Source organism: Sturnira hondurensis, unplaced genomic scaffold, assembly GCF_014824575.4.
Source record: "Sturnira hondurensis isolate 20B ecotype Veracruz unplaced genomic scaffold, ASM1482457v3 Scaffold0021143, whole genome shotgun sequence".
NCBI classification, from domain to species: domain Eukaryota; kingdom Metazoa; phylum Chordata; class Mammalia; order Chiroptera; family Phyllostomidae; genus Sturnira; species Sturnira hondurensis.
The window spans coordinates 31,761,699-31,776,504 of NW_028093774.1; the positions used below are offsets into that span (position 1 = coordinate 31,761,699).

General features: G+C 32.8%; 1 protein-coding gene and 1 long non-coding RNA gene across 2 annotated transcripts in view; one reads left to right on the forward strand and one right to left on the reverse strand.

Annotated features, from left to right (window-relative positions):
• Nucleotides 1–14,806, forward strand: part of LOC118976963 (uncharacterized) — a 65,626-nt gene that overhangs the window by 21,992 nt on the left and 28,828 nt on the right. The window lies entirely within an intron of this gene.
• Nucleotides 4,382–14,806, reverse strand: part of LRRC9 (leucine rich repeat containing 9) — a 96,644-nt gene continuing 86,219 nt past the window's right edge. Inside the window, exons 30-33 of the mRNA XM_037031771.1 lie at nucleotides 14,144–14,284; nucleotides 9,536–9,680; nucleotides 6,837–7,005; nucleotides 4,382–5,963 (exon numbers count right to left, since the gene is read on the reverse strand). Of these exons, the coding sequence (XP_036887666.1) occupies nucleotides 5,924–5,963; nucleotides 6,837–7,005; nucleotides 9,536–9,680; nucleotides 14,144–14,284 (495 nt within the window). The 3' untranslated portion in view covers nucleotides 4,382–5,923. The remainder of the gene's footprint in view (nucleotides 5,964–6,836; nucleotides 7,006–9,535; nucleotides 9,681–14,143; nucleotides 14,285–14,806) is intronic.

Consider the following 14,806-nt stretch of genomic DNA (forward strand, 5'->3'; position numbering starts at 1 on the left):
TACATCTCTGAAAATAAAACTTTATTTAATTTACTTACTAAAGTAGGAAAGTATGTGAATACATTTAATAAAAGTTTCCCCAAAATGTAGAGAACAAGTCTTCTGATTGACTTCCAGGTAATTAAAAACATTAAACCATTCAATCATTCCAAAGTATCCTATTCTATGAGTTACATGTGTCATCTAGATTAATTTTCAGGTTTTTGGAATTGTGCACCTGTACCTTTGGCACTAACTCTAAATTAGTCTTTCTCTTGTTTTGTTTTTGGAGGGCAGGAAGTTTGACATATACGGGTGCACTGGCTGAGATAAGACCATGATATTAAATTGCTACAATTATATGAGACCTACATATATTGTATTTTTATTTCATGTATTATGTATGCGTATGTGATACGCATATGTGAAATTCACAGATGTACACTATGTTATTGCTTAAAAACTCCAATGGTGGCAGTTTAAAGACTATTTTGTTGCTAATACAGGATTAATACCTAAAACTGAACAGAAGTCCCTCACAAGGTAAATTAACCAGGGAAATATGCCAATTTTGACTTCATTTCCATTCTATTGAATGACTGCATTCATTCTCTTTATATTTCAAGCTCTTCATTCTACTGTTCCTCAACACTCTATACAATCCCAGATTGCTTTTCGCCTATCTTTTAACAGTTTAACGTAGATGGTTAGACCAAGTCTATTGTTCCAATTGTATGTAGCTTAAAAAGCTCTGCAGTATTTTACTCTTTCCATTGTATCTGGCTTCCTTGAGTGCTCTGCTCACTGCATTTTACTCGTACTCTCTCTGTTTTCTAAATCCATTTATGCCTATTCTTTCTAAAGACACTGGTTCGTCTTGGAGCTCAAATTGACTTCTCCCCATTCTATTTCCTTAACTAAAAATGCACCATTAGGGTTGATTGAACTCTCTTACAGCACATCATAAAAAATGAAAGGCCATAAGAAAGTAGGCTACATTGTTTGTAAATACCTGTTTTCAGACAAATTGATAGGAATAAGAAATAATTGAAAACTTTAAAATGTTATTGATATGTTTTTTACAGATTAGTAATGGGTTTTTTGTTCTTTTTTGTTGTTGTTGTTCCTGAGAAACATACTTGTAAAACATTCAAGGGAGAAGAGGGATGAGGAGTGACATTATGTAATAATTAAAAATGTAACTAACAATAGATACAAACTACTAAAATTATCTGAAACATTTTCTTAAAAAATAACATTTTACAATAAACATGATGTGAAACATATAGGTCCAAGATTTAAATCTACAGCTTTTAAACCACATGACCTTAATTTTTTTTATTTAACATGTAGATATTATTATTTAAAAATAAATGTAACCATAAATGGTTTATAATACCATAAACCATAATTGGTTTAGTAAGATCATCACTAACCTGTTTTTTTATTTGTAATGTTTAATAATAGAACTCTGCTGGTATAAAATATTTTTATACAATTGGAAGTTAATTAGAGTATAAAATTAAAACTGGATGAAAATGTAGAATATTATTTGTGAAAAGAACATTATATTCATTTTTATTTTACTATTTGATCAAAATATAATTAATTTTAATAAGTTACCCATATATATTATCTGAATGGACTTTTATTCAGAGGATTTACAAATATTTTTATTTTTAATGATAACACATAAGGAAAATTATTCTAATTTTAAAATTACCATTTCAGAATTGCAGTTATTTTATATGGGAAATAATAATATTGATGAATTAGCTTTTTGATTTACATAAAAGACCATATAGTTAAGGTAAGGCCTAATAAATAAAACATAAATGATAAAAATTTTGATTTCAGGTAATTAAGAGTTTCAAAGCTACTTCTAAGTTCCTTTGAATATACTATTTTATTTTCAGGTCACAGCACTTCATATTTTTTGCCAAGAGTTATTTATTTTATTTTAATTACAAGGAAAAATCATTACCAAAATAAAATTTTAAAATAAGAAATGAAGAATAAAGTAAAATAAAAATATACAGATTAGATCTGAGAAATGTCTTTTCAGTAGTCTACAAAAGTTTTATTCATAAATGAAAAAAGGAATAATAGAATATAATCCATATATTTATAAGATAAAAACCTATAGAAATAAGATATTACTAATAAAATAATTGTGTAATTCTGGCTGACTACAAACTAAAATTGCAGGTCAGTATAGGTTTTCTTTAAAAATATTTCAAAAATGAAGGAAAGTGCAGAGATGACCAAGGAAGGTAGTTAAGCAGAACAATAAAAATATACAGCCAGTTTCTATCCAATAAGAAAATAATTTGATTAGATTCACTGAATAACCAACAGAATTTAACATAAGTGCTGTAAATAATTTACTTCTTTTTATGTAATATTTAATTGAAGTTTAAAGCATACAATATGAGTAACAGTAAGCCCTAATGTTTTAAAACATTAAGCACTTCTTATAATGTATGATAGCTTATGAATAAGTAGTGATATCACAATGTTACTTAACTATAAGGATTATTTTAAAACTAGTCGTGAGTGCCTGCAAATGCATGCAAAAATATGTTCATAACCATAGCTAATTTTTGTATCAACAAAGAAATCCAGAACTATAAAAATAGAAGTAAGTCAAATTCTTACTGAAGAATTAGTTAATTATAGTCATTAAAATGAGAAGATCACTTTGGCATTACCTATATTCAGTAAGCTCCTTATCTGTAGTTAAAGTGCTCTAATTTTTAGCTTTCCAGGTTGTTTGTATAATTGTCCTTTAATTTAAACAAGTCATATAATCATGCATATGACTGCATGCAAAATAAATCTATCAAGATATTTGCTGGGAGCAAAGAACTAATTTTGCTGTAGAAATTATATATTTTCCCTAAGTACGCTAAAAGAAAATGAATAGTTCACAGTTTTTACACACATTAGGGCTCTACAACAGCTGAGTAAATAGCACATTTGTGAGAATTAAATGTCAGTTCACTTGTAGTAACTGAAAAGGGAATGAATTTGGAGGTGAAAAAAATCTAGGATTAGGTGTGTTATCTGTTTTTTCCTTTCTAGCCATCTTATAAGTGGAGACATTTCATATCTACTTCATAAAGTTGTTATTGGCATAAATCATGTTAAAACATGGGTTAGTGGTTTGTAAATTTAAATCACTACCTGCCTGTTTTGTTGCAATGAGTTGTGAAGTGTGTTACAAATAATTTGTGATAAGCTATTTAGAGCAGATCTAAAGTCACTACTAGAAAAGGATTCTTACATAATCAATGACATTTTTATTTGTTTTGTTGGTGAAGTTATAGCTATTGCTTTGTGAACTATACATAATCAATGGTTTAACATATTTAGGCATTTCCACAGGGAGTATGTTGTACATCACGTCAGTGTCATCTGCTATCATGGCAAAAATTCATACAGATTGTGCTAAGTTATATTAGTAATAACCCCCTCACTGCTTTATACAAATCATTTATTGTGTATTTGTATTAAAATATTCCTAAGGGTGGATTTGTGTCTGTTCACTGTACAGCACCTAGCAATTCCTAAATACATGTTTATTGTTACTCTTCATATTATTATCAAATAATGTATTACAAATTAATTTATCTTCAAGGAGAAATTCAGATGTATTTACACATTTATGAAGTAAGATATCTCAAAATTTAATAAGGTGTACATAAAAATCAAGTTATAGATCTCAAATATAGTACAAATTTAAAGGAAAATGGCTGAAAGTATGTCAAATGGTAAGTGATGCTGGATAATGAGGCTATTTTGCTTTATAGTTTTTTGTAAATTTTTGTCTAGTGAAAACCTGTTACATTTACTTGTCCCACCCAGATCACTATTTTAAAAGACACATTTTATTATAAAAATAACACATATTTGGTGTTTCATTTATGCATTATCATTAAAGGAAAAAAAGGCAGATTATGCCCAATTAGTAACCAATAATGAAGAGCAGACCCTTCTCCTGACACTGTAATGCAAGTAAGCAGTTGTGACAACTAAAGGGGGACAAAGACACCTTCTGGACATCTTAAGAACTGCACAGTTGTTTTTTTACACAAAGGATCTTATTTTTACCTAGGGTAATTGTTGTTTAAAACCCACACATTAACAAAGGTAAATCAACCTGTATTAGGTTTGAAATTTTGGATATTACATGATTTAATTGCAAACATGCAGCAGTTAAAGAAGAAAACATAAAAAATTATTGCATACACTTTGGATTAGTTTCCAAAATATCTTTAAAACTATTTCCAGATAGATTATAAGATAAACATTTTTAGTAAAAATAATTTATTTTTATGTAAAGAACACATAAAATATAATAGTGTGGAAATTATATGCAATGTTAAACCAATACTTGAAAATTTAAATAGAATAGGTCATAAATCATGGAGCCAATTTATATCAAAATATGACTAATAATTTAGTCATTAATTTGAAGAACTGTATTTAACAAACATGCACATTTAAAACCATACTTGATAACCATGATGCTAAGGGAAATTTGAAATAATCTGATTTGTAAGTCATGCATGAGATTTACTTAAAAGCAATTTTGAAAACATTTCCTATTTATATGACTGGGTCTTTACAAATTCTAAGATAACACCATAGGGGAAAAACTTTTTTGTTCCATTATATGATATACATTGATGTTAAAAACAAAAAAAATACCGTCTTCCGGCATGGACTGTGTTAACATAATGAAAACATTTCTTTGTGAAAGAAATGACACCTCAACAGAATTGCTTATTTTTAGAATTATAGAAAGATCATCTGAGGTGGGGCCAAGAAATTATTTCTCCATTACTAGTTCATGAAATTGTGCCAGGCAATATTAGATGCCAAGATGGTGACCTGTTCTTCCTCCTGTCCCAAGAAAGTATATATTCAAGATTTATAGGATCTCTGTCATGTGTTCCTCCTGTTACAGTGCTGAGGGTGGCATTGTATGTGTCTCACCCAGTACATCATACTTATCTGGATGTTCTGAATAAACTTTTAGGTTCTTACCAAATAGGTTCTAAATAAATATTTCTTAAAGTAAAAAAATAATATTTGATTGATTTGTGATATGTGCTAATACTATGCAGTGCAATATTTTAGATAAATTATTTCCAGTGAAATTATTAAGGGTTCAGATTTTAAATGTCTACTCAGTTTGAACATGTGTTCTTTTTTAGCCTAAAACCCGCTGTAAAATTATATCACTACAGGCACAATTAACAAATCTTGTATATGAGGTAGTACTCTCTTACTCTTAGAGCATCAATGGCTGGTTGCACTTACAATTAGCCACTTTCAGAAAGAACTATTGATGTCCATGGTTTGCCTCTAAACGATTCTCAGGGCAGACCCCACTTGAAGTTTTTTCCCCCCAAGTATAGTCCAAAAAAGACTTGTCTGTGATTCAACTAGCCAATCTTAACTTGCTTTAGTAATAGTTGTGTTTGGTAAGAACTGTATACTTTAGTTTTAGGTAACTCCAAATGAATAGATATTCTGCCTCTGCAAATGAAAGGATGCTTATTTCCTAAAATTACATTTCTTAATATCCTCATATGATATGCCATAACAAGATTTTGTAACTAAATGCTTCCAGTATGGGACTACATATTTGATTCTTTGGCCTTTGTTTTATGTCACTTGAGTCTTTTCAAACTGTTGTATGATATAATAGTTAATGATTTTTCTAATATAGAAATTCAAATGAATAAAGAAAGTTTAAGAGAAGGGATATTAAATAAAATTTACTAAGTAAGAATATCAAAGATTAAACTGAAGTGCTTCAGAAATATAGGTAACATTGGAATCTTATTTTTTTCCCACTGACATTGTCTGCTAGTTTTGCACAATTACTGAACAGAAATAGGTTCTTGGTGTATGTTCGTTTCTCTTTAGGCAGTTACATTCTATTTGCTCTTGGGAAATGGCTGCCAGGAATTCTGTCAGAAATAAAATATTTGAGTCAAATAATGGCAATTTCTTAATGGGTCAGCTAACTTAAGGTAATTCTGCAGTAAATAATTTCTGTATTTTATATGTGTAAAATTAAAAAACACACACAAAAGAGAAAACGATCCAAATTTTTGGCTCTCTGAAAACTGGGTCATCCTGAAGACTGTCAGTGCGACTGACTGATCACAGCTGGGAAGTCAGAGCAGCAAGAGCCAGGCCTAAGCTAGATCTGCTGCTGAGTAGGTCATTCTAGTAGATGAGCCAGAGTTTGGCTACCTAGAAGCTGGTGGAGAGGTAAAAAATGGAAATCAAGGTAAACAAGTTTTGAGCAGCAGGGTGGATTATTAATGAGAAGTAGCAGGCTCTTAGGCACAGAGCTGGCCTCTAGGGTTAGAATCCAGAAAGAAGGAAGAGCAAGTGGGAACTGTAAGGAGAGATTTGAAGAATTTACAAAATTCCTGGCCTTTGTGATTTCAGAGTGTTGAATTTATCTATTGTACAAAACACAAGTGAACAGCTGTACATATTCAGTGAGTAGAAGTGATGTGGGACAGACTACAATTAAAAGTGGTTCCCATGTAATTATTTCAATTTTCCATCACTTAAGTACAAGGTGAACACTATTTTACCTTGATAGCCATTTTTAAGTCTCTTTGAATTATTATATAAATATACTAGACTTCAGGAAAGGTTTGGTGAATGTAGGAGAAGAAGCCCTATACTATCTGAGAGTTTTCCCCAGTTTTCAGAGTAGACATATAATGGTATGTAACAATATTTCCTATTTTTATACATGACTAGCAAATTTAGGGTATTTTTTTAATGGTAAGAGATGATATTAAAATACACAATAGCTTTACCTTCCCCCATCTTGGTTGCTTTGGTATGTTTGTGCAGTTGGAGATGCCATAGTCTGAGGTGATAAAAGAGGTGGAGAGAGATTTATCCCTCTGAGTTGCTGAAAAGCTATTTCTGCATGGATGCTCCGAGGATTATTTGTCAGAATCCCTGCATCCTTGTTTTTTCTATCTGAGATTAGGAATTATGAAACAATGAGAAGCATGAATAAAATGATAAAATTTGTCCTTCAGCTAAATGTTTGCTATATATATTTTATAACATGAATTAAAATTTTAAATAAATATAGAATTGTAATATATTCTAGCAATTAATGCTGCTTAATTCTCTGAGCTGGTGAATTAATTTGATCCTTTCTAGGTAACTTTTTATTGAATTTATTTTGGTTACGTTGGTCAATAAAATTATATAGGTTTCCAGGGTACAATTCTATGATACGTCATCTGCACATTGCATTGTGCTCTAACCCTCCAAAGTCTAGTCTCCATCTTTCACCATTTATTCCCCATTTACCCTCTTTCCCTACCCTCTCTGTTACCATAAAAGAGTCAGCTGAGCGCCAGAGAGTCTCCCACATTGGCCAAGGTGGTGACACTCTCAGCTTATTTGAATTTTTCCCCTCCAAATCCTCACCTCTGTTTCCAACAATCCAGAATACTGTATTATGATCTTAATTCAGTCCTAATCAATCACACCCCTCCACAGACATTCATGTGGAAAGACCTGCCTTAAACCAATTTCAAATTTTTAATAAATTTTGACCTTGCCCTTACACTGAGCATGCAAAAAGCTAGCAAGATAATTAGATAGACAAAAGTCCTTCCTTCACCGTCTGGTACCAGATTGTGGGTGGGACCAAGGGAAGGCAGGCACATGTGCCATATTAGTCAGAATGGCCCTGGCTATTGTGGCTCGTGGATTGAGCACTTGCCTGCAAACTGAATGGTTGCTGGTTCTGTTCTGGATCAGGGCACGTGCTGAGGTTGTGGGCCAGGACCCCAGTTTGGAGCATGTGAGAGGCAAATGATCAATGTTTCTCTCACACATTGATGTTTCTCTCCCTCTCTTTCTCCCTCTCTTGCCCTCTCTCTGAAAATAAATAAATAACATCTTTTTTTAAAAAAGGAGTCAAAATGGTGCAGGCGAAGGTGCTGAACCAAAGAGGCCTAGTCAGTCTAGCCTGGGGAGAGAAGGGATCGGTTGGAAGGTGGACCCACTTGAAGTGTGTGAAAGTTTGGGAAGTTGATTGATCATTTTGAGAAAAAACCTGGTCTATCCCACAGCTAACATAATGCCAGGGAAACAAAGGAGATCTTGGCTCATAACCTGCACTTGTATGGTGCACTTGTCTGTTTTCTCTACAGCCATGTGGCCTTAAAGCCACATGACCCATGGCCTCCAGGAGGGAGCCTGTCTCTCTTGCTGTCTTGCCCACTTTGTGATGACAAATCTTGAAGATATCTGAGGAGGAAGTTATGGAGATGAATCCAGGGTTGAATTAATGCCCCCCCAAAAGATATTTATGACATTCCTGAAGATGACATTGTACTATTAAGGAGCCTAATGACAATTTGGTACATCCAATTTTACCAACAGTTATATTTACTGGATAAAAGCATAAACATTCTCACTATGATTAAAACCTTGAGTCCACAGTATATAGAAGTATGGAAATAAGTTAAAAATAACAGTAAATTATGTTGGGTTTCTTTTAACTGAGTTTCCTTTAACATTATCATGTAGAATAATCTGTTACTTTTAGCAGATTTTTTAGATCTTTTTACATTTATAGTGATGTTCAGTTTTATTGACCCACACTAGCCTAAGGCAATGTGGGATGTTAAAAGGAATGGAAGAGGTGAGCCCCTCAGAAAAGCAGTAGCTACTCTCAGTTTTACCAAAATGGTAGCCAGTGAAGATCTGGAATTAGGGGAAGAGTTTGATCTGAGCCTGAATTAAAATGTATTTAATAGAATGAACCATTTCCTGTGCCTGTAATATACTTCCTTTAGGGCTCTACCTCTTGAAACTCTTCGCTAGTGTTGTCTTCATGACTATTTTACTTGTGGTTTCAAGGATAAAGTCTGATCTTTTTTTCCAAGATATCCTTCATACCACAAGAGTCTTGTCATCAATAATTTTAAACCTCTAATTTCTGCTTTTTGCAGGATATACCAATGAGCTGGTCTTAGTTGTTATTTGCTATGAAATAGAAACTTTGAAAAGAAACATCAGGAAATAAGTGTCCAAGTATCACAGAGTTAAAATTGTAGGCAAATGTTTAGTTACAACATACTAATAGTTGTTTAAAACCAAAAAATACTACAGACTTCTTTGAAGTCAGAATAGCCACATTAGTCTTGAACATACATGCAATTTTTAAAAATTCTCCTTACTTGAGGATATTTCCACTGATGAGAGAGAGAAAGAGAGAGAGTCATTGATCAGCTGCCTCTAGTATATACCCCAGCCAGGGATCAAGGTACTGGTATGTGCCCTGACCAGGAATCAGACCCATGACTTTTTGATGTATGGGGTGATGTTCCAACCAAATAAGCCACCAGCCATAGAGCAATTTTAAAATGTAAATTTAAAACATGCTATTTTAAGTAGTATTAGAAATTAAACTGAGATTTTTGCTTCAAATGAAATAGGTTTTTGTTGTTTGTTTAACATTCACTCTGAAATTCTGTCAAAATACCTTCAACTTCAGGAGACAAACTGAAGTCGGATCCCAGGTAATGGCTAAATCCACTAGACAGAATTACATTTGTTATCTTTATAGGAGAAGCTTTCACTTGGCCAAATGATGCACCATCCATAGGAGAGTTGGTAGCAGGAATAATCTACATAATAAAATAAAAGCAATTAAGAACTCTTACCTCCAAAACTCAAATCAGTAAGTTTAGTTCTTATCACAGGATCTACTTGATAATAAAAATTTTTTAGGTCATGACTTACATACTTGCCTAAACTCAGAGTTAGTAGGAGGCAAACACTGTGAAACAGTCTTTGGGTCTTCAGCCTCCCATAGAACACTGTGTTCTGCCTTTTCAGACTGCATCGTATTCATCACTAGAATCCAGTGTAATCGCACTACCCCCTTTCCAAATGGTATTCACAAGGAAAGTGTAGAATTTAGAAATAAAGAATTAAGCCTTTTCCTCTTTGTAATGTTTGTTCTTTTTTCCCGAACAGAAACTTATGGACAGTTGGAGTAATATCTTCTATATCTCTATATTCCTCACAATACCTCATCAGGAGCCTTGAAGTAAATTAGTTTTTCAAAAAAACAGTAAAAAAAATGAGGACTAAGAAAAAAGTATCTTAAAATAATTTTAATGAATGTGCTGACTCTCTAAATAGTGTTTTCCTTTAAAGTTAGTTATGGATTAAGAGACTTTTAAAAGAATTTTAGGAATTAGTAAACGGAAGAAGGAAACGCTTGGTTTCTCTAGAAATATGTGCCTACTCTGTCTTCATTAAGATATCTTGCGTATACTTTTTTTTAAAGAATATTTTATTTATTTATATCTTTAGAGGGGAAGGAGAGAGGGAGAGAAACATCAATGTATGGTTGCCTTTCGTGCGTCCCCTGCTGGGAGTTGGCCTGCAGGGTACCGGCCTGCAACCCAGGCATGTGCCCTGACTGGGAATAGAACCTCGATCCTCTGGTTTGCAGGCCTGCGCTCAATCCACTGAATTGCTTATACTTTTTAAAAACATAAATCTGAAATATACGATTCAACTTACTTAGAGGCATAGGCTTTGCCATTTGTATAAAATTACTGATTTCCTTTACATTTCAGTAAGTGTTACCAAGAATGCAGCTTTGTAATGAACACTAAGGAATCAGGCCTTTTACTAAAACTGGCAAGTCCCAAATTCCCTAAATCCTTTGTGGGACTCTTCCTATCACTAATCTAGAATGTTGTCAAATTTTCTTCTGAAACCAAAGCAACAAAAGTGTCTTGTTTAAAATTTTTTTATCTATTTATGTTTAGAGAGAAAAGGGGAGCAAGGAAGAAAGAGAAAGAGAAAGATTGATGTGCAAGAGATAGGTCAATTGGTTGCCTGTCACATGTCCCCAGCTGGGGACCTGGCCTGTAGCCCAGACATGTGCCCTGACTGGGAATTGAACTGGCAACCTTTAGGTTTGCAGGCCAGCACTCAATCCACTGAGCTGCACCGGCCAGGGCGAAAATGTCTGGTTTAAAGGATAACTTTAGATTTCATTTATTCTTTCTTTATCTGCTATTAAAAAAAAACAGCAGCAACTCAAATTAAAGAAAAATACATTACGCTGAACTGATAAACTTCAAAAGGATTCTTGTGTCTCCTAAACAGCTAAATGAAATAATGGCTCAGTTTTGTTCTAGCCATAAAAATAAAAATTATTATTTGATCTTAAAATTTTGAGATTTCCCTAAAGATTTCAAATATCCCCTTTATTTTACTAACCATTGTAGATAAATAAACAAAAATTTAAATAAAATACCTACATATAGAATAACTTTATATATATAAGAATTTAATTCTTATATGTAAATGGCACCACTTTAAATGGCAAGAATATGTATCTAGAATCACCTAAGACAACATCATAGCATAGTACTGGGAAAATAAGTTCACTGTATGAGCAATATAATAGAATAGCCAGTAAGCAACACTTGTAGCAAAATATTCAGCATTGACTAAAACTTGAGTTTATGTACTTTTTCTGCTATATTAAGCCAATTAATGAAATATGGAAATTGTGATCTTTAAAGTTGCTCTAAGTGATTTATTTATATGTAATTTCTCAAATTTAGTCAACATTACCTTAAAATGAATTTATAAAATTTTATGTGACAATTTTTATAGGTCTTTCATTGGAGCCCTCATACACATGGTGTGGTAGGCAGAAAAATGCAATGCCCCCCCCAAAATGTCCACATCCTAATCTCCAAAACCTGTGAATACATTACCTCACATGGCAAAAGGAACTTTGCAGGTATGATTAAGGATTTTGTGATGGGGAGATTATCCTGATTTATCGAGGTGGACTCAATAAAAGTAACAATGGTCCTTATAAAAGGGAAGCAGGAGTGTCAAAGTGAGAAAAGATGCAATTTAATGATGGAAGCAGAGGTCAAATTGATGCCATTCTGGGCAGAGGGCCAAGAGCCAAGGAATGCAAGTAGCCTCTAGGGGTGTGAAAAGACAGAACAAATTCTCTCCTAGAGCTTCTAGAAGGAATGCAGCCCTGCCAATACTTTTGATTTTTAGCTTGGTAAGATTATGTTTTTTTTTACTTTTGATCTCTAGGACTGTAAGATAATAAATTTGTGTTGTTCTAAGCCACTAAATTTGAAGTAATTTGTTACAGCAGGAAGAGGAAACTAAAGTTTTCTAAAGAAAATTTAATTTTCCATTTCTGAAAGCAAAATGTGACTTGCTTTTGAAATATAAAACAGCTGAAGGGAAAGAAAGTTTAAATCTCTGGCTTAAGTTTTATTTGATTATTTGTTCTCTTTGGAACGACTGGAATCTGTGACAGTCATTTCAGTGGATGACATTAGATGGTGTTCTTTCTTAGATAGATCATACAGATTAGTAGCTAAGATTTTTTTCACAGAGCATAGTTTTTAAAAAAAATCTGTAGATATAACCCACAAATGAACCAATTTTCTTGACCTCATGTAGATAATCTTTATTAACATTGTCCAACTTTAACTCTCACAGGCCCCTGTAGCTACTTTGACCTATAATAAAAGCCACTTGGTTAATCAAAAAAAGTCAAGGTTAATAGAAAAAGTCAGGGAATAATTAAGAACTATATGTATAATTCATCTTTTCAAAATTTTAAAATATAAAAATAAATACACTTAGCAATCTTTTGATGAAGGGCTAAGGCCTTTTCTGTAAGCAAGAGTCCCTTGATTGGTATTTTATCTGATTGTTTTGGATAAAACCACAATTAAGATTTTGTCTACAATTTATAATTTTGGTTTCTTTAAAGTAGCAAGAATTTAAAGACACATTAATAAAGTGTAAACACAAAAATCTGGTTAGATTTTTAAAAATAATTTTCCCACATATTTTGTCTGAATTTTTACAGGTTTTCTCCTATATTTTACTGTTTTTTTCTCCCAACATAATTTGACACTTTGTGTGTATGTGCGATCTTTATCCAGACTTTTCATAGTGTCTCCTTTGGTTTTCATAGAAACAGAGTAATAATAATTTAAAACTTGCATTTGTAGTGTATCTGTTTATTTAAAATAAAGAACTAACAAATTTTTGAAAAAACACAGCCAGCCCCTGAAAAATATGTGAATCTATTGCTGAAGGCTGAAGTGGATTAGAGGAGTCCACTAGGGTAGCATGTTCAGTGTGCTCTGGGAGTCAGCTTGCTTAACAGAGGGGACAGAGAGTGGTGGGTAATCTAAGGGAAAGCATTTACAGTAAGTCTGAGCTCTTTCTTCAGTATGACTTTTAAATTAATCTTTGTTCGCTAAGGCCCATGCTCTCTGGCTTCCACTTACATTACAGGTTCACTTACACTCTCACTGCCTCTTCCCCCACCACCACACACACCAGTCTAGGTCTTCATAATCTCTTTCTTGGATTATTCTAAAAGCCTCTTAATTGGTTTCTTTGTCTCTAGCCTCTTCTTCCCAGATCTTTGCAACAGGCACAGCTCTACTAATGTTGCTTCTTTGTTAAAAAAAACATAGCTTTTTCTGTGTTAAATTTAGTCTTTGGAGGGTGGTCAATGGTAGACTTTCCTAATGATATGCTTTGTTGGATTCTTCTCTCTCTGATCTCTTTCCTACCATGGTCAGATACCTTTTCTAGAGTTCATGGGTAAAAGGCCTGATTATTTTGCTGATACACAAAAAAGAGGTACACATCTCTCTTGTTAGATGAACAGTCCAGAGAGTTGAGGCCAGAATTTCTTACCTTCTTTCCTATCTGCTAAGTGAAAGGAATTTTGTTAGCTTCCATTTAGAAAAGTGGTATCTCATAGCTTCTTATCTTCTATCATTATTGGACATGCTGAATAAAAGCCATGTTTTAAATAATTTGCTTTATTTCAAATCATGTTATTAGAAAATGGAGCTTCCCTGGCGTGTGTATGTGTGTGTGTGCCGCTGTGTTTACCAGATCAGGCCTTTGACAGTAATTGCTAAAAAGTTACTAAATAATCTATGAGAACATGATAGCCAAGGTTTAAGTATTTAAACAAAAATGTACAAGATAGAATGTTAATTTAGTAATCATTTACATGTTTTAAAAGAAAATGTATAAATAATATAATTATTACCGAATTTTTCTTTGCTTGTAGTTCAGAGAAGTGAAATTCAGCTTTTGCCCTATCATCTGAATTCACAGGAATTCCATCTAACATCTGTAAGTTAGGTAGCTGAAATATGAGTACGTGGCGATGTAACATTTTTCTACAAATCTGAATAGAATTAAAAATAATTTATTCTGTAAGAAAACCTTTTATTTCAAACATTAACCTGGAGAAGGAAATTTAGCATAGACAGCAAAGAGGCAGATGATACAAATATGAGCTCCCTTTTTGACAGATTTCTCATTTCCTGTTATGATAAATGAAGATAAGAACTTTTTTTTCTAACCAAGTCTGCCATTTAGAGGTTTAGGCTTCTTTGTAGAGTATGTAATATTGTTCATTAACTTCAGGCAATCCCAATTTAGGAATAGGATAATATTATAAAAGTATACTTGTAAGTAATTATTAGTTTGAAACATATTTTCTAATAGGCACTATCCAATTTAATTCAATACATATCTATTGAACTGTATGATCCATCACTTCATAGTGCCAAACTACTCTTAAAAATATTTGCATATATACCTAAGAAGGTGTGTAGAAAGAGTTAACATAGTAGTCTAGAGGCTGTTATTTTTAGAAGGATCTGCTTGTAAGGATAGCTCTTGACTAATGTTTGGTTCTTGGGTT